At 34.3% G+C, this 25740-nt stretch overlaps 1 protein-coding gene across 1 annotated transcript in view; it reads right to left on the minus strand.

Annotated features, from left to right (window-relative positions):
• SPOCK3 (sparc/osteonectin, cwcv and kazal-like domains proteoglycan (testican) 3) overlaps positions 1-25740 on the minus strand; it is a 175521-nt gene that overhangs the window by 58653 nt on the left and 91128 nt on the right. The window contains exon 4 of the mRNA XM_004682384.2: positions 20098-20212. Within this exon, the coding sequence (XP_004682441.1) occupies positions 20098-20212 (115 nt within the window). The remainder of the gene's footprint in view (positions 1-20097; positions 20213-25740) is intronic.

The following is a 25740-nucleotide window of genomic DNA, read 5'->3' on the forward strand; positions in this document are numbered from 1 at the left end:
GAGTGAAACAAACAAACAAACAAACAAACATGAAGATCATCCCAAAGGCTCAGATTCAGGCTGTGCTGGAATCCACCCATACACCAACCTTTTGAGAAATGCTTTAGGGAATAAATTAGGTTGTTTTGAATTAGTTCCATAGAGTGTGATTATTGGATAAGAGAATATACTGCATCAAAAAAAAAAAAAAAACTAATGGAATACTTTTCCTGGGGTAATTCAAATTAAAGTGAGAGCCAATCTTTCAGTCAATCAAATCTCTCTCCCTCGCTCTCTGTTCTTCCTCTCTTTCTCAACACCCTTCAGTAGCAACATTTTTACCTAGATGTGCTCCAATAAAAGCAAATCCTACCTTATAGAGTTCTACTTTAAAAATTCTAGGTCAGTACTTGTCAAATGGCAAAATCACACTTCCAAAGCCATTTAAAAATCACCCCCAAATTAACCGGAGCCATCCATTTATTTAAGATGAAATAAAGTTAAATACATTCTCTCTATAGAGTTGGGTGCCCACTGCCATTACTATGCCAGTGATATCATGGTTGTGCCCAGCAGGGGTCAGATATGTGGTCTTACCAGTCTCAAAGACCTTTAAACCTATACTTCAATAACATATCCCCGTTTCTGAGAGTTTGCTGTAGCTCTCTTTTCATAGATTAAAAATACACTCTCCTTTGTGTAGACATTTCTGATTAGAAATTCTCATTGCAATGCACATTGCATGAAATCATCCGGAAAGCATGAACAAAGGAGAGAGTTTTGGCAGCGGCCACCAACCTTTCAACACGTGTCTGGTGTGGAATTCCCTTTGGCATCCTGCCTTTTGTTTGTCCAGATTGTAATAATTTGCTTCTACATCTGTGGATTCATTAGCTCTACTTTAGTAATTCCTTGTGGTATTTTGCTTCCTCCCCACTCTAGACATTTACACTCTGCCTTACCTAGCCTGGATGATGGCATTTGTTCAACATTTTTTGCTTAATCAAATTATGTTTTCACCTCGATTCTGTTAGCAACTTAAACTCTGTCAATCTGTATAACTTTAGGAGTACACTGAACAAGGAGGTAGAAACTGGTTCAGCCTCCCTCAAATAAAGTCAGAAATAGAAACTTCGAAAATGAACACAGTGATTAAATTTAGAAAAAGCAGCTGGGAGATAGACTTCCTACTCAATGTAAATAATACGTCTGCTGTGGCTTGGGATATTGAAGGTAACAAAGTTAGGACTCTTGATAACGTTATGTGAAAAATAAGAAGGCACTACACCTATGAGTAGTGTAAGTTACTGTGGGTAATTTTTTTTTAACAGCCTGGCATTGAAGGAAACTATTGTTATTTTAGTTAATGTTTTTCTCGAGGTAACATTGGTTTACCTCACCATATATGACTTAGAAGTATAGGAGAACACCCTTCAGATAGCTGTTACCACACTATACTCTTATATTACAAAATAATGTTAACTTTAAACATTAAGAACTTTCTCTGTTAAGTTTATATATTAAGAGCGTAAGGGTCTCTAGTTTAAGATGGTAACAGAAGGAAGCTGAAATCATCTCCAATGGGCACAACATATATACAAGTACATATAAGGAATAATTTACTCAAAAGGTCTGAAAACTGACTAACCAAATCATCCACAACAAGTGATAAAAAAGCAACTCTGAGGCAAGAATGACAGAGACACACTCTTCCCAAAAAAGAAACACCACCCCTGTATGGGGATTTATAATCGGTAGGAATCTTAAGGTGTGGAATTTTTTTCTGGGGAAATGAGCAAGAGTTCACCCCCTACATCACCCCAAGTCTTTGATACTACATAGACAAGGTGAGCCTCTGGAACCTCAACATTATGGCCAGTCAGGGACTATCCAGGAGAACTCAAGACCTGTAGGAAACAAAGAAGGCCCTTGAAGAGAACGCACACAGACTCACTGGTCTCAGGCCTTTCTAGAACAAACCTTTGAAGAAATGCCCAAACCATGAGTGAAAGAATTCCACTTATTTTTACAGCAACAGAGAGGCAGGAGATGCTGGGACATTCCCCAGGTTGGAAACAATGACCAGCATAACTCAGGGACCTCATGTAATCCTGATAATACCTGCTCTGGCAGGTTCATCTCAGAAAACTCCAGCTATAGCTTTAGGAACAACCATCACCACATCTGATGATTAAATCTGATGATATAGCCAGCATTTTGCGTATGTGTGTATATATATATATATTTTTTGGTCAGACTATTTTCTTCACCAACAAATATCCTTAAATTCATACAAAATTAATGTTGGTTTTATTTTACTAGCTAGTGATAAGCATTCAGTTCACTTTTCTGTTATCCTTTCATGCAGAAAATAGAATTAATTATATTCTTTGGTTCAAAGAGCACCGTTTCTCTCAGACCATGGAAAATGTCTCTCATATTTCCCCTTTATATTTCCCCCCCTCAGCAGAGATCCCTATATTCCTTTCATTTTTCCCATAGGTTTGAATTTTAATGGTTTTATAAACTTTGGAAATATAAAGTATTCAATTTAACTGTTTAATTCAAATAAATATTGTTGTTTTATAAATCCTGTTCTTTCTTACTCAATTACAATTCATAACATATACTCAGTTATCACTTTATATACATACATATACATATACATATATATATATATATATATATCCTTTTTCTGCTGGCATTAATGTTTTAATGTTTTGTGGGGTTTTTTGCTGGTTTATAGGAATATTATGTAGTAAATCGCCTTGTCAAATATGAACACTAAAATATCTTCTGCTCTGTCCATATGTTAAGTACATGCCCTTTTTTGAGTGTAAATATTCATAGATGATGTAAAAATATCTCTTTTCACCTTATATGTTATTTTCAGGACCTTGTCAAAAAAAACCTTTTTCATTTTAGATTCATGAAGATATTTTCCCATTAACTTTATGGGTTTGTTTCATGTTTAGTTATTTAAACAGGAAATTATAATTTAAATTATCATTTAAATATTCAACTTTGTATTTCCTTGCATATATCAAAATTTCTATTTATACTTCATATTTATGAATTACCAATATATTCTATTGTAATGATTTATTTTTCCTGGTTTTATTTCATCACTATACTTCCTATTTGCTGTTTTTCAGAAATATTAACTTTCATTCTCTATGCTATTTTTTCTTAAAATTGAGCTATTTCATAAATTTTTGAGCTTCAAAATTGCACATTATAATTTTACATTTGTATTGTATTTATTACTTTGGGGGAATAAACATCTTTGTAATGTTAATTATCATTGCTTACAATGATTTATCACAGGCATATTAAGCAGAGTATTTGAAATAAGTAAATTTAGGAAGTCAATAATTCAGAAAGAAAAGGAATACTCAAAAATGTTGCCATATAAATTAATTGATGTTATAAATGAATTGCTATAGAAAAAAAAGTTACCCTCAATTCTATTAACTTGAGCTAGGATACCTGGTATAGAAAACAGACACACATTCAATGCTTCTAAAATAATTAAAGAAAAGGTTTATAAAAATTGTAGACCCAGGCCCTCGCTGGTGGTGCAGCAGGTTAAAGCATAGCATTAAGAAGTTAAAGCCACTTCAGCATGAGTTGATCCTTACCCCGAGGTGACCCACATGGTGTGGCAGACCTCTCCTGACCTGCTCGCTGCTCCCCTCAGCAGTGTACTTCATCCGTTAGCCTGTTCTGCTCCCCACTGTCTCTGGTAAATCCTCTCACTGCCCCTGCACCTCTGGCCTGCACCCCAGTTCTGTATGCATAAATATTTTTAAAAAAGCTTAGTAGGAAAACTGTGTAAGTTTATGGTCAAATAAGGAGTATAATTGATAATTTTTATAAAACTGGACAAATTTTATGCTACTAAAATACTTAAATTCTGTCTTACATTAGCTGATGAAATGCTAACATATAGAAATGCTTCTCCATAGAAAATAAGTTTTTTTTTTAAAGATTTATTTATTTATTCATACAGAACTGGGGTACAGGCCAGAGGTATGGGAGGTAAAAGAGGATTCACCAGAGACAGAGTGGGGAGCAGAACAGGTAGATCCACGAAGTACACTGCTGAGGGGAACAGTGGGCGGGCCAGGAGAGGTCTGCCACGCCATGTGAATCTCCTCCAGGGCAGGCGGGGATCGAACTCATGCGGAAGTGGCTTAGGCTTCTTAATGCAGTGCTTTAACCCGCTGCGCCACCAGGGAGGGCCCAAAAATAAGTTTTAACTTTCACTAATGCATTATTATATCAGCTACTACTCCATATCATATTCCCATAATATTTCTACATTGAAAATCTAGATGAGTACAGATAGAATTATAGTTAAAGATAAATATAATTAAACACATTATCTACCATTAAAACAAAGGTTATTTGTCTCACACACACAGACACACAAACAGCTTCTGAACAAGTATCATGATACCATTGCAGTTTTACCTAATTTTGATCATAAAATAAATTTATCAAGAGTGACCCTCATTTCTGGTAACTTTTTTTTTTAAAGATTTATTTATTTGTGCATATAGAACTGGGGTACAGGCCAGAGGCTCAGGGGTGGGGAGAGGCTTCACCAGAGACAGAGTGGGGAGCAGAACAGGCAGGTCGACGAAGTACACTGCTGAGGGGAGCAGCGGGCGGGTCAGGAGAGGTCTGCCACGTCACGTGGTCACCTCCGGGCAGGCGGTAACCGAACCCAGGCAGAGGCGGCCCTAGATTCTCAGTGCCATGCTCCAACCCGCTGCGCCACCAGGGAGGGCCCATTTCTGGTAACTTTAACTTCGTTAAAAGCCCTTTCTGAGAATTATAAAGAAGACATTCACTAAAGGTATCATTCAATGCACAGGTAGCAAAACCTGGCGTAGAATTACTTAATGAGTTGCCTGTATTCTTATTAAAGTTCTCTGCTCTTTTGACATTCTGGGTGAAGATCCACGATAATAGTAAAAATGATAATGACAATAATAATAATAATTTTCCAGATATGTGACTATAAAATAATTTCTTTTCTCTATTACATAAGACTTTAATACAGATGAAAAAGAGGCAGAGGAGAGAGTTTAATACTGGGGAGGAAGGGGAAGTATTTTTTAACTCATGATATGGAAGATATAAAGGATGTCTTTTTGAGTTAAAACAGAGTCAAATACATGTCAAATTATATAGTGAAAATGTTTGGTAATAATTGGTAATATTTAAACTTTTATAATTCTTACAAAGAGACCCTGTTGCTATTTAATAAATGCCTGCATTTCAGATGATTTAAAAGTATTGTACTGTAGAAATAAAATGTCATAATTTAGAGATGATATTTGGACAAAGGCTAAGTGATTCTTGAATAGTAAACTATACAATAACATGAAATCATTAAACATAAAGAACGTGGCTTTATGGTTTAAAGATTAAGTAAATGACTAATCGGAATGAATATTAAAGTGAACTAAAGTAAGTACATTTAAGCATAGTTACAGAAATGAGCAGCTGATATGTGGTAAAAATTATAATTAGAGCATAAAATATTACAATGTTTAAGGGTAATAACAACAGTCTTAAGTAATACATACTAATTTGTGTAAGGAAAAATCTAGACTTGAGAAAAGCTTTAGCTAAAGCAAAAAAAATCATAATTGCCATTATATATATATATATATCAGGAAAAAAATGTCAGAATTTTAAATATTATCTTTATAAACGTGATATGTGTTTATGGTGTGGTGTCCTTGTTTAAAAAACAAATGCTAGTGTTTAGAAATTATGACTTTAGGTATGCAACAGCTTTGCATTTCAGCTCTAATTTTAGGAAAATTAATTAGTAATAATACAACATAATTTTGAATTTTTTTTATTTCTAGCTGCTGAAGTTATACATTCTAGAAACAAAATTTCTGAATTAAATCACACAGACTATTTGGATGAACTGGGGTTTATCTAAAAGTTAAGTTTCCTTACAATGTACACTCATATACTCTTAAGGGGTTAATAATTTTCAAATATAGATCATAAAATAAATCTTGGAAAACTTCAGTTCCTCCTGTAAGCTGTCATTTAACTTAGAAGTACATTGGTCCTTTTAGTCTATTTATAAATCAGAAAAACATATGACCTTACAAAAAGTCAACTATATCATTACACTTTTATTCCTTTAATCTCATACAGGAAAGCAAAATAATGGCACTATTCTAAGTGTAAATTCCCTAGTCTATTTGAAATTAGGATCAATCTAAAGCAAATAAAATGGTGTTTTGCCAAATTGACACAAATTCTCACTACTATCATTTTTACTATGCTATGATATGCTGGCATGATTTATATTTGTGAAATTTATCTTTTTGATAATTTTGTATTTTTTAATAAATTCTAAAGAAAAGGCATATGCTGGGAAAAATCAATTAAAAAAATTTTCAGTTAACAGAGAGAACTGAACTATGAGCTGGTGTTTTCATTAATTATTCAGAAAGTTACAAAGCTGCTCCCACGCTAATGGAGCACAGCTCTCAACTTGATTCGCCTGAGCAGCTGCTGACAAATGCCTGGGAGGCCTCCTGGTGCTTGAACTTGCAGTATCAGCAGGAAGAGTTAAAAGGACAGTGTGCTGTTAGTCTTGCAAACACGAAATGTCGATATTTTCATCTTTGACTTAAACACATACCAAGTGACAGTCAAAATCTTGTAGTACCATTGTAAGGCATCTATTAACCAGCAAGATTAATATTTTTGATTTCCTCTCCTCTCTTTCAGAGCTACAAAATGAAATTCTCAAATATCTTTGCATTTTTCACACATTTGTACTGTTGGTTTCCAGAAAATCTTGGGCAGGAGATGAGTAAATTCAAACACCTGGAATATTTATAAGAACATGCCTACATGTTTTATTACCATTGAGTCACAGATCCTTTTATTCAAAAGAATTGATTGGTGTTATATTCCAACAAATTATATGGCAATAACTACTGATGCATTCATAATTATGATTTATATTTTAATATTATATTTAGAGGCTGCAAGTTTCAAATCCAACTTGAAGATCCTGGGAATCATTATTCCTGGTTACATACCAAGACAAATATAAAAGATTGAAAATCACTTTTCTTGGACCCTTAGAAAGTTGAAATAACAGCAAACTACCACCATAACTTCTAGAGAGTACAAGTCAGACAGATACAACACCTGAAACTTATCTACATCACATGTGAGCTGATAACTGCCATAAAGAGGTAGAGATAATTAAGTAGTAATTGCTATTCATTACTGTGGGCTGTGTGGGCTAGCTCAACTTTAAGAAGCTACAGGAGGATGAAGTCAGGGGATAGAGGCATCAAGTTTTGCAGACTTTTTTTTCCAGGCAACCCCATGATGTTCTTCGGTGGCACATCAGAGAAAGGTCTCCACACAGCACTGAAGCAGCAAGAGCACCAATCAATTCTTTTGAATAAAAGGATCTGTGACTCAATGGTAATAAAACATGTAGCCATGTTCTTATAAATATTCCAGGTGTTTGAATTTACTCATCTCCTGCCCAAGATTTTCTGGAAACCAACAGTACAAATGTGTGAAAAATGCAAAGATATTTGAGAATTTCATTTTGTAGCTCTGAAAGAGAGGAGAGGAAATCAAAAATATTAATCTTGCTGGTTAATAGATGCCTTACAATGGTACTACAAGATTTTGACTGTCACTTGGTATGTGTTTAAGTCAAAGATGAAAATATCGACATTTCGTGTTTGCAAGACTAAGAATTCTGCTTCGCTTCTTTGCCCTATGAAACTCATCTCCACGTATTAGAGATAAGGATTTTAACACGGGGTGGTGGGGATCATCCATTCCAGTTTAGGGAAGGGAATTCCACTCTACAACAGTTGAAGAGCTACAGCTGGGATGTGCTAGCTGAGCAGATGCTGCTGTAGGCATAAAAGCACAGAGCACGTAAATGGTACTGTTTACAAGTTTGCTGAAACGGAAAGCTAAGTGTGAACTCTCAAGCTTATGAAAGAGAGAAACTGGTGGGGGCACTGCAGTCTTTGGGAATTTCACAATTCTGTGGGCGTTCCTCTAGGAGCCTTGGAAAGATCACTTTATGGCTCTAATAGAAGAAAAGAGTGACCTTTATTAAATAAGCCTAGAGCACTGCCATAACAGAGATCGACTTTCTTTCTGTTAGAGATAATTTTCCAATGGAAGTTTCTTACCACCACATTTACCTAAGAAAACAAACAGCAAACCAACAAATAAATAAAGGTCATTATTTATGATGCAGGGAAATAGATTAGAAACAATGTAGAGATCAGAGAGGAAGAAAGCTTCTATACTTATCTATTAACAGGCAGTGAAGACTAAGCCATAACTAGAAACCTCTAAGTCCACACAACACTAACATTTTAACATGCATTCAATAATATAGCAATAAATAATGATTGAAAGAGATGCTAGATGCTGACTTTAATGAGAAGAACAAAGGGAAGTCCCAAAGCTAGGTGTGGGGAGACAAAGTAACAGAAAAGAATTTGGAAAAGCAACAGAGAAGAATTTGAAATGCCCAATGTCTATAGCTTAAAAAAAACATGGAAGACAGCTCAAATGGGTAATGTTAAGTATAGAGATAGAAAATACAAGAACTGAAAGAAAATGGAGGAAAAAATACTACAAATGAAATTGTAACCACAAAAATTGACCATAAAAAGATTCATAAGTCGACTTGACACTGTCAAGGAAAATGTTATTGATATCGAAGAGAAGATAATAAACTCTTCCCCCAAACTAAAATGAAAAATGAAAACAGAATATCTAATAGAAAATAAAGAGAAAACAAAAAGAGCATTTAAACCACCAGAATATCAAAAGTTGTAAATCTACTAAAACTAGAATAAGAAACTGAAAAACAGTTAAAGATTATCAAGAATTTTTAAAAAGTAGAATTCATAGATCCAAGCAGTCCATAAAACAACATCACATTTAAACTGTAGAATACCAAAAAATGTTAGAGAAATCCAAGTAAGTGGTTGCTTACCTATAGAGACATAAGGTTAAGGGTTATAGCTAACTTGTTATAAAATATAATGCATGACAATACTGGAGTAAAATCATAAATATTTAAAGGAAAAAATTGCCAAATTTGTATTCTATAACCACCGAAATTATTTGTCAAAAGTAAAGTGGGGAGGATACAAAGAATAAAAGCAACGAGTAGAACATATTTTTAAATGGTAAATTTTAATCTAACTAAACTGACTTTTTTTGTATTGTACCAGGGCACCCTAGTGTGAACTGTACCGCCTGTCTGTGGGGCTTCACCCATGCTTAAAATTCAGTTACAAAGCAGGTGCACACAAAAGGGTTAAAATGGGTTTATTTACAAAAAGGAGATAAGAGAAGGCAACACCTGGAATATCTTACCCGCTCAGCTGACTTAGAGCTGAAACTAACTGAAAGCTCTGAGTCACGCATTCAGAGAGCTGTTTCCCGAGTAAGAGCGCAAGAGATGAAATGGCGCCCTATTTATCCCCCAAAGTCCGAGAATGCCTGCTCAGGTCCACCCCTGGGTCCTTGCAGTTCTCTCCCTGGTCCTGGGAGTTGTAGTTTTCAATCACTGGAGTAGGGGGTAGAGTCCAGAAAGCCGGAGGTGGGGTGGAGTCCACAAGACGCTATGGAGTTCCTTTAGGAAATCCTTCCCCTTAACAGTATGAATTCTGCCACGTAAGTAGGGACTTTTATATTGTATAAATATATATATAGGAGTTCTCTCTATATATATAGGAGTTCTCGTTATTTATATATATATAGGAGTTCTCTTTATATGCATATGTGTGTATGTACATATATATGTATACATATATTTGTATATTATGTCCTTTGGTATGTATTTTTCAGTCAGTTGCTAATTAAAAAAGAAAGGTAGAAGAGCAATATTAATTCCAGATAAATTAAACTATAGAACCAGTTTGGCTATCATAGGCTAAAAAGTAAAATTACAGGAAGATAAATAAAGGTTAATTCTCAATAATTCATAATGATCTTAATTATGGACGAACTATATTGGCTATTTGGAAGCTATTTATAGTTGCATTCCCTAAATTTAGAAAATTATCCATCTTACTTAATGTGTACAGGATTGTCTGTAGAAATTTCAAAACACTGATAATAGAATCAATGATCTAAATAAATGGAAAGAGGAGAGAGGTTCATGATCTAAAGATGGACTTCTTCATGTTTTAACCTACAGAGTCACCACAATCTCATTCCTATTCTCAGAAAGATTTTTTTATAAAAACTGACACCCTAATTTGTATACACAATGTACATGGGAAAACATAGGAACTAGAATATAGGATATCTAATAAAATTTAGGAAAAGAAAAAGAAGTAAAAGAACTCATTGTTCAGTTCAAGATGTCCTATTTATCTACAATGATAGCTAGTTTATGGAACTGGAAAAAATAATCAGTGAACTATTGTTAAGGGGAAGGATGTCCTAAAGGAACTCTGCAGAGTCTAACGGACTCTGTCCCCTACTCCAGGGTCCCCTACACCCTATTCCAGTGATTGGAAACTACAACACCCAGCAGTACCAGGGAGAGAACTGCAAGGACCCAAGGGTGAAGCTAGCAGGAATTCTGGGACATTTGGGGGATAAATAGGGTGCAATTGCCTCTCTCGTTCTCTCGCTTGGAAACGGCTCTCCGGATCGCGTGACTCATGTCTCGGTGTGTTCAGTCAGCCTAGCTGTAAGGTATTCCAGTTACTTTGTATTCCGCTCTCTTTCCCTGGGTTGTTTCCTATCCCTTTCCCCTTTTGTAAATAAACCCGTTACTGACCCTTTTGTGTGTACCTGTAGTATAACTGAATTGTGAGTGTTCGGGTGTGGCCCCACAGACAGGCAGCCTAGTCCACTCTGGGCTACCCTGTAACACTATAACTCAGAAATAGACCTTCATATATACAGCCTACTAGCTTTTGACAAAGCTATCAAAACATTTAATGAGAGTTGTTAGGAATTTTGGGTTTCCATATGTGAAAAAGGAAGACCCTATACTGAGTATACACTTTTAATTTTTTACATTAACTGAGTAAATACTTAGGAGCTTGGCTGCTGGGTTGAATGGTTAAGTCTATATTTAATTTTATAAGAATCTGCGATTGATTCCCAGTATCAATGTACTAGCTCATAACTTTTTTTTTTTAAGATTTGTTTATTTATGCATACAGAACTGCTGTACAGGCCAGAGCTCAGGGTCAGTGAAAGGATTCACCAGAGACAGAGTGGGGAGCAGAACAGTCAGACTGATGAAGTACACTGCTGAGGGGAGCAGTGGGCAGGTCAGGAGAGGTCTGCCATGCCATGCGGGTCACCTCTAGGGCAGGGGTCAAACTCATGCTGAAGTGGCTTTAGCTTCTTAGTGCTGTGCTTTAACCTGCTGCACCACCAAGGAGGGTCCCACATGTTGTTCTTTTATAACCACTTTGTTATAATCTCTTCATCTTCTGCTCCTCACTAATCTATTCTCCATTTCTATTATTTTGTTAAGGATGTAACATAAATGGAGTCATATACTAGATAAATTTTGGGGTCACTTTTATGACTTAGCATAATTCCTTGGTGTGTCATCCACTTTGTTTTATTTATCAGTCACTCCTTTTTATTGCTGAATAGTACTCCTTGACATAGATATACCATAATTTCTAACTATTCATCTAATGAAGAACATTTGGCAGTGTTACAAATAAAATAACTATCAACACACAAATTCATGCTTCATTCTGAATACAAGCCTTCCTTTCTCTGGGACAAAGGCCCAGGAATATAGTGAATGGGTCATAGAACAGTTGTGTATTTAGTTTATAAGAAACTGCCACATGGTTTCCAAAAGTACTATGTGACTTTGTATTTAAACCAACAATAAATGCATTAGCATTTATCAGATCTATTTTTCACATCTTTACTAGCATTTAGTGCTATTATTTTTCAGCCATACAAATAAAAATGTAGTGACATTTCCTGACATTTTAATTTGCATTTCCCTAAGGGTTAGTGATTGAACGTCTTTTCACAGGCTTATTTGTTATCTGTAAATTTTCCTCCCAAAAGAGCTCTTAATGATTTTCCTTATTTTCTAATTTTGCTGTTTGTGTTTCTACTTGAATTTTGAGTTTTTATATATTCTGAATTCTAGTTCTCATAACTTGTTTTAACCAGTCTCTAAGAAAAGTGTCTGGTGCCATTGGAGAAATTATTGATTCTAGGGTTGGAGCTGCCTATGTAGGTGAAATTGCTGAATCCCAGCCATTAGACTACCATGGAGAGATTGACTTCCCAAAATTCTAACTTTACATATCCATTTTTTTTTAAAGATTTATTTTTATTTATACAGAACTGGGATACAGGCCAGTAATGCAGAGGGTGAGAGGATTCACCAGAGACAGAGTGGGGAGCAGAACAGGCAGATCAATGAAGTACACTGCTGAGGGGAGCAGCAGGCGGGTCAGGAGAGGTCTGCCATGCCATGTGGTCACCTCCAGGGCAGGCGGGGATCGAACTCATGCGGAAGTGATGAGTGCTGTGCTTCTTAGTGCTGTGCTTTAACCCGTTGGGCCACCAGCGAGGGCCTACGTATCCATTTTAAGAAAATACTAAAGGATATTTTCACGAAAATTCCAGGTGACATCATGAAAAAATGCAAGATACTGAGTAACAAAAATTTGTTCAAGGAGGGTAAATGATGAAAGTTACAGCTGAGAGTTGGGTGCATTCTGAGACTACAATGGGTCTCAGCAGAAGGGTCAAAAATTGGGCTAGAGAAGTGCCTAGTGGAGGACAAATGATTGTAGAAACTGGCATGTCGCTCATCACATTTCCATAAATTCAGTAAATAATTAAAACAGTTCTGCAAAATGTAGACTGTTCGTTCCCATGGAAGAGCAGGGCGCATGAATTTGTTCTCATAGGTTCTCATTGCCCCTCAAGCCCCACAGAGATGATGTGGCACTCTGAGTCTGTGGGAAACAGCCATGTCTCAGAGAACCAGGGGAATTTAATAACCTCTAATTAAATTAAGTGTGGGACACACTTTTTCCAGAGGGAAACACTCTAGCTAGGTTTGAAAAGGTCATTCAAGACATATGGAAACACCATGGAGAATTGCTCCCCAATACTATTGGAAATGTCAGTGATGTTTACTTACAACTTTTTCTTTCATCAGAAAGAAAATGAAAGCTCCTCAGAAACTTCATGGAAGAGAGTCATAGTTCAAATACAAAGTGAACTGAAATTTGGCATTATTATAAGCAACTGGATGTTGAAAAGAATCTATTTGATCTTGACATTTTTATGCTAGTGAGCAAGGATTACAGCATTGGAGAGAGTGATAGACAGGTAGACCCATAACAGCGATAGACCCATAACATGGGAGATTACACTGTGGTAAAAATTACATATATAGCAGCATTAACTGTATTTGCAGATTTCCAACATTTAGAATCAAAATGCAGACACATCACTGAAGATATTTTGAAGAATGGTAGTTACGTATAAAGAAACATAAAGAAGTCAAGATTTAGAGTGGAAGGTTTTATGTAATTAAGTGGATCTGACAACACTTTCAAATCTGAGAGATAAAGGAAAATTACATTTATTACTTAAAGTGATATATACTACTAATAGAATAATAATTGGCCACTGCTATTGGGTCATGAAGGAAACTAAATCTTTACCTTTTAAAATAAACTGTCAGTAGATATTGACTATAATTGGCATGCCATCCATAAAAAAAATAAGTATACTACAATACTTACAGAGAGGACTAAAATAATTAAATACAAATATGGTTACCTTCAATCAACAAGAAAGGATTTTAAGAGGTGAGGTAGGAAACAATGGACTCATTTACCTCAATTAACAGTAACACTTTACTGTGTTCATGACTTATTTTGAAGTTGTATAAAAGTCCTTTTATAGATACTAAAGCTCTAAAACTTCGACAAACATTTTAAACTTACTTGTTTTAATTCAAAAACAAGACCAAAAACATTTCACTGTGGGTATTTTCTTTGATACGGCTAAACATCCTTTGCTAATTTATTCCTGTTTATGGTATGTTCTGCTATTAGAGTAAAAACGTACCTTTGGTAATGGAACTACCACATTTTTCAGTAAAGATATTCATTGAAAAGAACCACTAATTCAACAAAGCTAAACTAAGAACAAATGAATATAAATACATTTGAAGGTAAATGAAATATAACTTGAAGCCATAAGTAAGATCTCATCCTAGACCTGTGGTGAAGACAAGCAGAGATAATACATATGTAAAAAACAACAACAACCTGGTGGGACAGTGTGGTGGAAAAGTCCTATTCAGCAAGTCGTTTTGTTGGCAGACGAATATACTTTTTGTGGTTAGAAATGATTTGATGAAAAAGATATTTAAAAGTTTTGAAGATTTTTAGTTCTGATATCTCTGATACATGTGAATTAACATTTACTTGATAGTAGTAACTGCAAAAACAACAGAATCAATAATCATTCTGCTAATAAGTCAAAAACTGAAATGAATATATTTGAGGATGGACAAGAAAAGATTAGTCATGCATTAAGTTGTGTTTTGTTAAAAATAACTGTCTTCAGGCACCATCCTGGAAACATTAAAAATGCTACCAGGAGAAGTTTAAATTAAACATGTAAAGAGAGAAAGCTGAATGATCTATGTTTCCTTGTTATCATCTAGGAAGATTCAGTGTGTAATATTTTATGAAAATTTGGCTCCAGAATATATATACTAAAAGTTGGCCAAGATTATAGCGTTGTTAGCCAATACATGTTTAGGTTTTCAACGAGAAACCTAAAATGATTTAACATTGCTTCACCTAAATATAGAGAAATGTTTTCTTGACTCATTTTTAAAATATAATGCTCTTCTTGGTAAATATAATACAAAACCTGTAAGTCATTTTACACATTCACCCCAAAATACATATTATCATTGAACAAGCAGATGACATTTTATCAGGGACATCCTCCATCATATAGGAAGCAGGCTTTTCTACCCCTTGCTCTGACGTTTTGTAATGAATGAGACATTACACTGGTTTCCTAACTTCTCTGATTCGATTTAACTATTTTAATCAGACAGAGGATATAAGTAGCACCTACTTTATGGTGTTTTAGGAGTATTACATAAAAGATGACGTGTAAATCACCTAGAGGAGAGTCAAGTCTCTATAGGTGGGGGCTAAATGTGATTTCATACTCCCTTGTGGTTTCAAATTGTCATACATTTTATGTTCTAAATGTCCATCTTGCCTATTTCAAATTTTCCTATTAAAAAAAAAAAAAAGCAGGCCTTCCCTGGTGGCTCAGCAGGTTAAAGCACACAACTGCGAAGCTAAAGCCACTTCAGCATGAGTTCAATCCCCGCCGGAGAGGTGACCCACGTGGTGTGGCAGACCTCTCCCTTAACTGTGTACTTATCAATCAGCCTGCTCTGCTCTCCACTCTGTCTCTGGTGAATCCTCTCACCCCCCTGCACCTCTGGCCTGTACCGCAGTTCTGTATGCATAAATAAATAAATCTTTAAAAAAATCAATCTAACTATAGCTTAGAGTTGAACTACTTTTACATTTCCAGTAGGATGTGCTGTGGTTTCCTTTGAATTGACATTTGGTTGGGCTTCACTCCTGTAGCTACAGAGATCTGGTTTTGCATTTGCTGAGTTAGCAGGTGGAGAAGGGGGGGTGGTGGGGTGGAAATGTCTAGGTGCTGTTGCAACTGTTTGGGGTGTGCACTTGGCTCTTGTTTGTGGCCCCAGTATCTCTCCTCTCTGTAGTCCCAGATGTGGGATGAGGGCATCTCTGGGGTGTCAGTACACTTCAGGACGCTCTGACTGGTGGAGGTTGGGAGTAGCGTAAAGAGTAACTTTTCTGCTATTTTTTCTATCAGGAACCCAGCCTGTGTGGAGCAGCCCAGCTCCTTCATGTGGGCTTCCCCTTACTGAAATGCACGGGCCTTCACACCATCCTTGCTCTCCCCTACTGCCCGCTCCCTAGAGCAGCTAGGGAGATTTTAGCTGAGTCCCTAGCTGAGTAGCTGAGCTCTCATTCCTCCAATCTGGATTCCCTGCCCCCTCTGCAGCCTCAGGCACTTCACATCACCCATCTCTTGTTCAGTGAAGCATGAGTTCCAGTCATGTTCCCTAAGCAGCAGATTTTTAGTGTCTCCTGTCTAAGGGGTGTTTCATTCTGAACTGTTTCTATCCTATACACTTCCTCTCACTTTAGTTGCTAGATGTTCCACTCAGGAGCAAAGCAAGGAAACTCTTCTATTTTCATATAGGTGACATCCCTCTCCTCTTAAACCCCTACTGAATACCCATCCCATCATCACAGTTAATAAAATTCCACTACAGAATATAAGTGTTAAAGCAATTTTGCCATTAGAAAAGGCAAATACGGCACTTATAACAGTCTTTATTATAAAATAAATTTATATTTAGAACACAATTAAATAAAAACTCCTTGTTAACAGGACTCCACAAGATTCAGAATAAATGGAATGAATAGAAAGAAAATGACTATAGATCAGAGTAACCCTTCCCCACATCTTGTCTTAATGTTAGGTACCATCAGACTTTCTACTTGAGCAGATGGGGAGACAGCTTAAGACTACAAACCTACAGCTCCTTTAAAAACATTTCTATCCATCTCAGGTGAGGTGTATTTTCTTCAAAGAACTATGATGCTTTTGTGGGTGTTGTTGAATGATGCCTGAGCACCAGTGGGGACTGACACGAGGGGCCTTGGAAGGATTCTTTCTGTGTCAGATGTAGGTTCCACCGAAGAAGGGAAACAACACAAAGACTGATTTTTTGTAGGCCCGTAAGGCTGAGAAATGTGTGCCTGACATCAAGGCCCATGTTTTTCGTTGCTGTTGTTTCTTAAAAGCCCTTTCGTCACTTTTGGTGATAACACATACATTAACACTGCTTTCTTCTAACCTTTCTTAGCCTACAATACCAATTTTATTATGCCCATATTCTGATAGAAGCTAATTAGCACAAACCAAGTACTTAAGAATTTAAGGAGCTAAAAAATTAATTCCATAAAATTATAATTGCAAACACAGTGAATAAATGAATGTATAGGCATTAACAAAGGTGTTTGTTCAGATTACTATAATTTATCTGACCTGTAGAGGACTTTCAATTATAAAAGTGACATAATACAAAATTTAGTACAATATATTTAAAATTTAAGTAAGAAGATATTTTTATAAAACATTATTAATATAATTTATTGAAAAACATACATACACTCAGCAAATATTAGAAAATAAAAAACTGTCAAAATGTATCAAAGATTTATCAGGGAAAATAACTAATAGTAGCTCTTAGGCTAAAGAGTTATGCTGTACTATTTGAAACTCCCAATGTATCATACTTTCCAAAGGATAAAAAACTATTCACTATAAAAACTTTGAAAATGCTCCAATTTTCTGTAACCCAAAATGATGAAATATAGTATGAAAAATAAAACTACAAATCATGCTTGATGTAGAACAAAGATCAACAATTTATTAGAATTAAACATTATAAGTATCATCAATTAATATGAAATAGGGATACAAAGATGGCTTAATTTGAGGAAATGCACCCATAAATCTTAAGGCTTTCTGTATTTTGGATTTTATACATGAAGAAACTGAGACTCATAAATTTAAATATATCACCAAAGGTCACACATGTGCTAAAATGGGATTCTAAAAGCTGAACTCTTAACCAACCAAACAATCCTATTCCAGGGTGTGTGTGTGTGTGTGTGTGTGTTTGTGTATGTGTGATACATATTCTATAAAAGGGTTAAACACACACACACACTCACACATAAAATTAAGAGTGAGTGTAAGGTGTAGCTTAGGGGAGTGAAGTGAATGAGAGTCTAATTTGACACTCAGAAAATGAGACATAAATGGAAATATAGTGAGTTACATAATTCTCAGTTTCTGATAAAGAACTGAAAGTTGTTCAAAAAATAATTTAGATGAGCTATAGAAGAAATATAAACCATAGGACCAGAAAAAATAAGCTGATATTTTTGGTATCATCCAATAGTTCACCCAGATCACTAAACTCAAAATTATCTTTGACATATTCCTTTTCCTTATCTATCACGTACAGTTGGTTTCTGCTTTGCAAATCCTCAGCACTGTTATTCTAATTTAATTTCTTCCTTTATTTTTACATTCACTGTTCTTGCTAGTATCTGTATTCTTTCTAAACAATGAAATAGTCCAAATGCATTCATTTAAAAAATGTAAAAATTACCGATTTTTCTATACAAATCACCAAATGAAGCATACCCATTACTGAATTCATGAAGTAAACAGGATATATACATACACACACACACACACACACACTAGTTTTCATACTTCAAGTCACTTAAAGCAATTGTATTTTATGGTGTCAATTTGGCTTCAAGTGTAAGAAATCAGAGATTTAAGAAATATTTCATTGTTTGTACTTTATTCCTCACACTTTCTAGAACAGAGATGTTAGTAAGTAGAATTTCCTGTACTGAAGGCATGATTCCAATGTAAATGACATTTCAAAGATTACAGTACTGAACTGAGTTTTACATTTCCCATGTCTGCTGGCCTTTCACATGGTGTAGAAATGACATTCACAAATTTTTTGTACTGCTTTTCCACAACAGTTAGCAAAATTCTGTACTTGCTTTACTCTGACAATCCATCAGAACAGGATTAATTTAGATTCCTCTTGCTTCTTATTCTACGCACAATTGAACACAAATGATCTTTATCCCCTGATGATAGGACTTTAAGAAAAGTTTCCTTCTTGACATATTAATGTAAACACTGTATAGAGAATTTGAGCAACATGAAATGTAATTATTACAGAATGGAGATGAGAAAAGCAAAGATATTAAAGAACTTTAGTAAAAAGGAAACTATATTTAGCCCTTATTACATGGGAGGTTAATCAATGTATTCTAGGTCGTATGGAGCTTCCCTATCAGCCTGGGTGGATGCTGGTGGGAGTTGCCGAAGAATCAAGCTCTGAGGCTGGCCCTAGGTATGAGGTACCAAGGATGAGGCTTAATGCACAGGACTTCTGCAGGTAGTTTAGAAGCTTTCCTCCATCAAATAGTGTCTATTTTCATATTTTCTATCAGTTGAACATAACTTACCATTCATTTCAGAAATGTTTATATTACTTTAGGAGTGTTATTTATTTTTGAAAAATAAAATTGACTAATGGCATTATTAAAGTTGATATAAGACATAATTGTTTTTTTAAATTTAAATTACCTTACCTGTAACAACAGTAAATACATAGCCTACATTAAATTAAGGGGTTTTTTGAACCTAAAGGCATATATGACCACATTTTTCAGAACATAACTTCTCTACATTAAGCACCCAGGATAGTAATTATTAAACTACAAGATTCAATGGGTTATAAATTATATAATAAAAGATAATAGGACTTATATAACAGTCTTTGACTTAAATCTATTCTCTATATTTCTTTGATAACTGGCTAGAACCAAGGAAATATTGTAAAGGCATAAACAATCACAAACATAAAAATAAAACCAACTGAACTACAAAAAAACTACCTAGGAAATGTCAAATTATTTCTGTGTTGACACATAGAGTTATATGCATGTCATTATTATATTAGCCACCAACCTAAGTTAAAAAAGTAAAGAAAAAAAAACTCTAGATCTAATAAAAAAAAGTCTAAATTATAAAATTATTAAGTAGGGAAATGGATATAAATCATATATATATATCATATAGAAATAAAGCACCATAAATTAAAAAGGGCATTGTTTTAGAACTCTTATATAGTCAGTCAACATATACAAAAGCAAAACCCAGCTATTATTACCAGCATAAATTGAAACCTATATAAAAAAATCATTAGCTGCTATAATAATTTAGGCTAAAGGAAACTCCACTTAGAACATAACTACAATTGGTAAATATCATTGTTTAATGACAACAGTTACTGAAAGCATCCAAATATCCATCCAAATAGCGGGAGTGAAAGTAAAACTATCAATTTTCACATACCTCTCTGAACATTTCTGCTTGTACTTGTGGACTTATCTGAAGGACAAGGACAGCGTCCTGCACATTTGACTGAGATCTGTTTTCCTAAGACACACGCTTGATATTCTAGCTTGCACTGTGTAAAAAGAGAAGAGGGTAATTTAAGTACTTTTAGTTTTATCAATAGAAAGTCAATAGTGACAATAGTACCTTGGAAATTTTATCACACACACTCACTAAAAAGACAAAAGAATGTTATAGAACAAAGAACATTATTTCTGAATTCAAATCTTCTGAGTACCACTTTCTAAATGTGGAATTAGGGGCTAACTTCTTAAACGTTCTCAACTACAATTTTCCTATGTGAATAACTAGAACAACACTGAACCCAGGTTTTTACAAATCAAACAGCCAGTTTTCCCAAAGGAGAAGCTACCACAGACCAGGTTCTTAAGAAATGTTAACAAAGTTGCATAAAATTAAAGTTAAAAAGCCTAAATTATCATGCACATGAGGTTTTTTTAAGTTTTTGTTTTGTTTTGATTTTCTTCATACTTATTACTCTTCATAAAATTTTAAACCTGAGTATCCTTAACTCATTCTTAATATATTTTATTACTACATATTTCACTTGATTAAACAATTGTAAATCTAAGCCATCTTTTGAGAGATAATAATTATCTCCTACTTTAAAAGAAATAGATCTTGCTAATTCTGAAGTAATGTGATTTTTTTAGTGCTTATGTTCATAACTTACTCAGTGCAAATTATTTTTAAATTAAATAGGCCAGACTTTCAGGCTCCAATCGACAAATGCACCAATGACTAATTTAATTCAGCTTCATCTGATATCTAAGAAGCACTGAATACACCCACTGGCAAATTAAATTACTCACATCTGTACAATATTTCTTTCCTTGTCAAATAACTCAATAATGGACAGGAAAATTTCTAACAAGCCCTGATCAAAATGTATTACCTTAGGAATAAATTTGTAGAGTTTTAGTGGAACTATTTTTAGGAATAAACTTTACAAAATGTATCTTTATTTTTATAATTCAATGTTTCAATAAATGGAAAAATAACTTTTCCATATAAAAATCACAATGAATTTTAAATCTGATCAAAAACCCCTATAATGAAACAAAAGTAGAAATACTTAAAATATGAGTTCTTTATTGAAAAACAAAAATAGTTTATAAAAAGTTGAGGATTTACGTTTAACATTATCTTCTTTAACATCTTTAAATAATGTTTCAGAACTCTGGACCCACTCAGATGGAAATTCTGACATAATTCATGATATAATACAACAAAAGTTCAGAGCAATTAAAAGAGATGTATGCACAGGAAAAGTCCATAGTCTTAGAGTTAATATTGAATTTGAAAATATGTTAACATCTTTCAAAGGTATGTTATGCCATACTAATTTACAATTTAAATATGACTCATTTCATATGACTCATTTCATCAGTAATCTTTTCCTAAGAAAATGTAGGTCTGAAAAACAGTTGAACAATGAAAATATATGAACTGTTAATGTATTAAGAAGGGTGATCACATATTTTATGCTCAAATGTTGATTATAATGTTACCCATTAAAATAATTTTCAATGAAGCACAATCTTTATGTTTACTTTTCATCAAAAAGTTTCACCTCTTAGCTAATTTTCTTTGACATAATTATAATGAAAGATTTCAAAGCTTGAGATTTGCATAATGAACTTATAGTTTTGCAAGAGTTACTTTATAAATGAAATGATTTTTTTTCAGAATGACTCTACTGAACATTTTCCATACAATTCCTATGAATAGCACATATACCTCATGTGTCATATGAATGGAAATTTCTTTAATCAGAAAAACATTTAGCTTTACTTACTTATGGTCTGATTTTGAGAATAGAAAAAATCTTCATGAAGAAATTTATTAAAATAATATTAAGACATTAAAAGTACTATATTAGGATATTTCCTAACCATATCCACTGATTGCATTTCTAATTAATAACATTCAATTTACTTAATTATCACAAAACTGAAATATTTATAAAGGTATAAGTGAGCTAAAATATCACATAAAGGGCATACTCATTAGTCTGTAATTACCAAAAAATGCAAAGCCTGTAGAGAAAGACATGATTAATAAATTTCTGATTAAGACCCTAAGTTTGAGAACACTTAAGTTTGAGTTATTGTGAAAAACAAGCCTGCAAAATGATTTTTCAATATTCAACCTTGATACTTGACAGGAAAAGTAAGTCAGAGTCATTTGCTTAATAACAAGACCAAATGATAAAATATCCACCCACCCACCCCCCTCCCAGAAAAGGCAGTACGAAATCTGGACTGCTCACAGAAAAGACCCCAACCACCAGATAGGAAACCTTGGGACAGTCACTGTTACAAGTTCTCAAGATACAGACTTTATGGCTGTGGTAGTTGGCTTAAATCAGATATTTTCAGAGGTCGTGGTGGGGGTTTTCTTCTCCAGAGGACATCTGAAGACACGTTTGTTGCAACTAAACCCTCTTCTTAGTGAACACATAAAAGTATAGTCTCAGTACATTATATGTTCAGTTTTCCAAACAAGAATTGGTTCATTTTTTTTTTAACACATCTCAATTACCAAACAGAAACTTCTCATTAGGCAAAGAGTTTGGAATAGCTTGTAGTGCAACATTAGATTGTGCCAAGGAGAAAACAACTTAACAAATGATTATGGGCCCAAAACTGGAAGCAATAATGGCTTTTGGATGGTTTTCCTTTGAAGAATATTTGGATATACTTGGGATTGCTGCATTAGATCTGCCTTAAGCTCAATTTAATCCAAAGTAATTCTATTATGCCAGGATTGTGATCTCTTCAGCTCTGTCAAGTGTATAAATGCAGCCATATTCAAGTAAGTCTCACTATTTCCTTATGACTGAATTATTTATCAAGCATTGAGTTATTGAGTTACTATTATACAAATATTGAGAATATTTGTTATGAGAAGGGAAAAATATATATAGCCAAATGTCTTTTATTTTGTGATTTGTTTGCATGTGATTTCTTGTATGGTTTTTCCTCTTTGTTATGTCACTATAAAAACAGCAACTCTAGCCTTCAAAATCCCATAGTAAACTGAAAAATTAAAAGCTGAGTGAATATTATGCTTATTTTACTATCACTTCCTTCTTACATATCAAACCAAAATCTTATTTAAGTGATTTCAAGAGCAATATTGCTTTCAATGATCAGTGTAACTTCAATTAAAGTAATACCTATAAAAACATCTTATTTGAGATTTGCTATAATGCATAAAATTATTTCACTTTCTTATTAAATTGCATTTTCATTATTTTTCTTATTATGTAATATTAGCCATAACAGTTAGCAAGCCATGGAACTTTACACAATGATGCAGAAGTGGTTGAAAATAATTTTAAAATAGGTACAAATGTAGGTCTTGATACCACGTACCAGTACCAAGTACTTCTAAAAAGAAGGATGACATTTGACAAGAAATCACTTTTACAGATATAAATGGGAGTTTATTTGAACAAAAAAAAATGAGAATAAGAAAAAGGAATGAATTTAAAAGAACATACAAGGAAATGAAAGATTCAGGCTAAAAAGAGACAAGACTCTAAAGCCCTCAAAGTGTGGATGGTTTATTTTTGTTGTATTAATGTTGCTTCTATTTTTATCCATTTATTTGTGTGTGAACAAAGGTTTGGTAGGATAAAATCTGCACAGTCCTGACAAGTCTGGAATCCTGATACATTTTTACAGGGACAATTTGTATTGGACCACCGAAGGTCAGGGTGTACTGATTAATTAGAATTCCTTAAATTGCCTTTCTTACCCTGGGGGCTATCCTGACCTCTGCTCTGAGGCAGTGTATTATCCCCAGCTCCAGTAGGCAGCAGGTGTAAAGGTATAAACAACATTCCATAACACTCAATACACATACACATATGTGTATGTATGTATATACATACACACAGACATAATTATATATATATAATTATTACCCAAATCTATTTCACAGACAAATGCTACTTTTCAGATTCTTAGTTCCTGATAACAGATGATTTTCCCTTTCTTTCCACTGGCAGCACCCTAGTTCAGAGGTAGTTTAAACCATTTACAACTGTTTTCATCTGCTATCTGGTGTCAGACATTCACCATCATATTTCCTGACTCTACCCACTGGCGAATTTTTGTTCTCTCCTAGTTTCTATGTTATAATTTAATCGCTGCATAGTTTCAGCTAGCTTTCATTCAATTGGCTTGCTTCAAATGCAATAGCACACTTAGTTCACTGCTAATTCACATAAAAAGATCAACTGCCTCCATATTGAGCACTTAAAGTAGAAGGAGATCAAAGGGCATTAAAATATAGATTGCATAGAGTATATAAGGAGATATTACAAGGCAATATGAGTGTGCTGACATGGTTACTGAACAGGATATGACAGCTATATGCAACTGAATTTATACCACAATTTATGTGATTATACGTACATATATGCATAGGTGTAGTATTTGCTGTACTCATTTTTTATATGTGTAGAAAAATTAAATTCTCACTGTATTAATTTTAAAACCATGGTCCTATATCCCTATTATTCATGTTGTTATGAATATGTCACTAATTAAGTAGCTTCAGGTCTAATAATATAATTCTTTTACACTTTTTTAGTGATATACTGTTGTAGTTTTATTTGTTTGCATGGAGCAGGCCAGTTTTCTCAACACTGTTTTTTGATGAGGCTTTCATTTTCAAAACATATATACCTGGCTCCTTTGTCATAGACATATGAGTTATTTCAATCCTTGTACATTGGTCTCTATTTGCTCATATCCAGCACCATGGTGTTTTGATTGTTATAACTTTGTAGTGTAAGTTTGAAATCTGGGATTGTGGTGCAGCCATTCTTCCTCTTTTGTGTCAGGACTGGTTTGGCTATTCAGGGTATTTTGTGGTTTCATATGAATTTCAGTAAGGTTTGTTCTATATCTTTGAAAAATGCCATTGAAACTTTGAAAGGCATTGCTTAAATTTGTTTATTGCCTTAGGTAAAATGGCTGTTTGACATTGATATATATATATATATATATATATTTTTAATCCGTGAGCACAGAGTATCTTTCAACTCCAATGTGTCATCTGTTTCTTTTAGCAGTGTCTATAGTTTTCATTATAAAGGTCCTTTACTTCATTGTTAGGTTCTCTGAGGTATTTCATTTTTTTTGAAGCAATTACAAACAGGCTTGTTTTCTTGATTTCTTCCTTTCTAGCTCGTTGTTTGATATAGGAAATGAACTGACTTTTGTATATTGACTCTGCAATCTGCCACTTCACAGAACTGAATCTTTGTCTTTTGTTATCCTTCTTATCTGATATGAATGTAACTATTTCTGCCTCATTTGGAAGGCAGCTACCCTCACCACTACACACCAACGTGCAAGCACTGCCTTCATTTGGATCCCAATTATTTGCAGAATTGTTTTCCAACCCTTTACTCTGAGCCTCTGTTTAGAGCTCAGATGAGTTCCCAGCAGACAAAAGAAGGTGGATTCTTTTTTGTGATCTGACAAGCCACGATGCTTTTTGATAGGAGAGTTCAGTTCGATCTGTTTACAGATAGGGTGATTATTCATATATGAAAGGCTG

This window comes from Condylura cristata, unplaced genomic scaffold, assembly GCF_000260355.1.
Source record: "Condylura cristata isolate star-nosed mole 26May11 unplaced genomic scaffold, ConCri1.0 scaffold00014, whole genome shotgun sequence".
Taxonomy (NCBI): domain Eukaryota; kingdom Metazoa; phylum Chordata; class Mammalia; order Eulipotyphla; family Talpidae; genus Condylura; species Condylura cristata.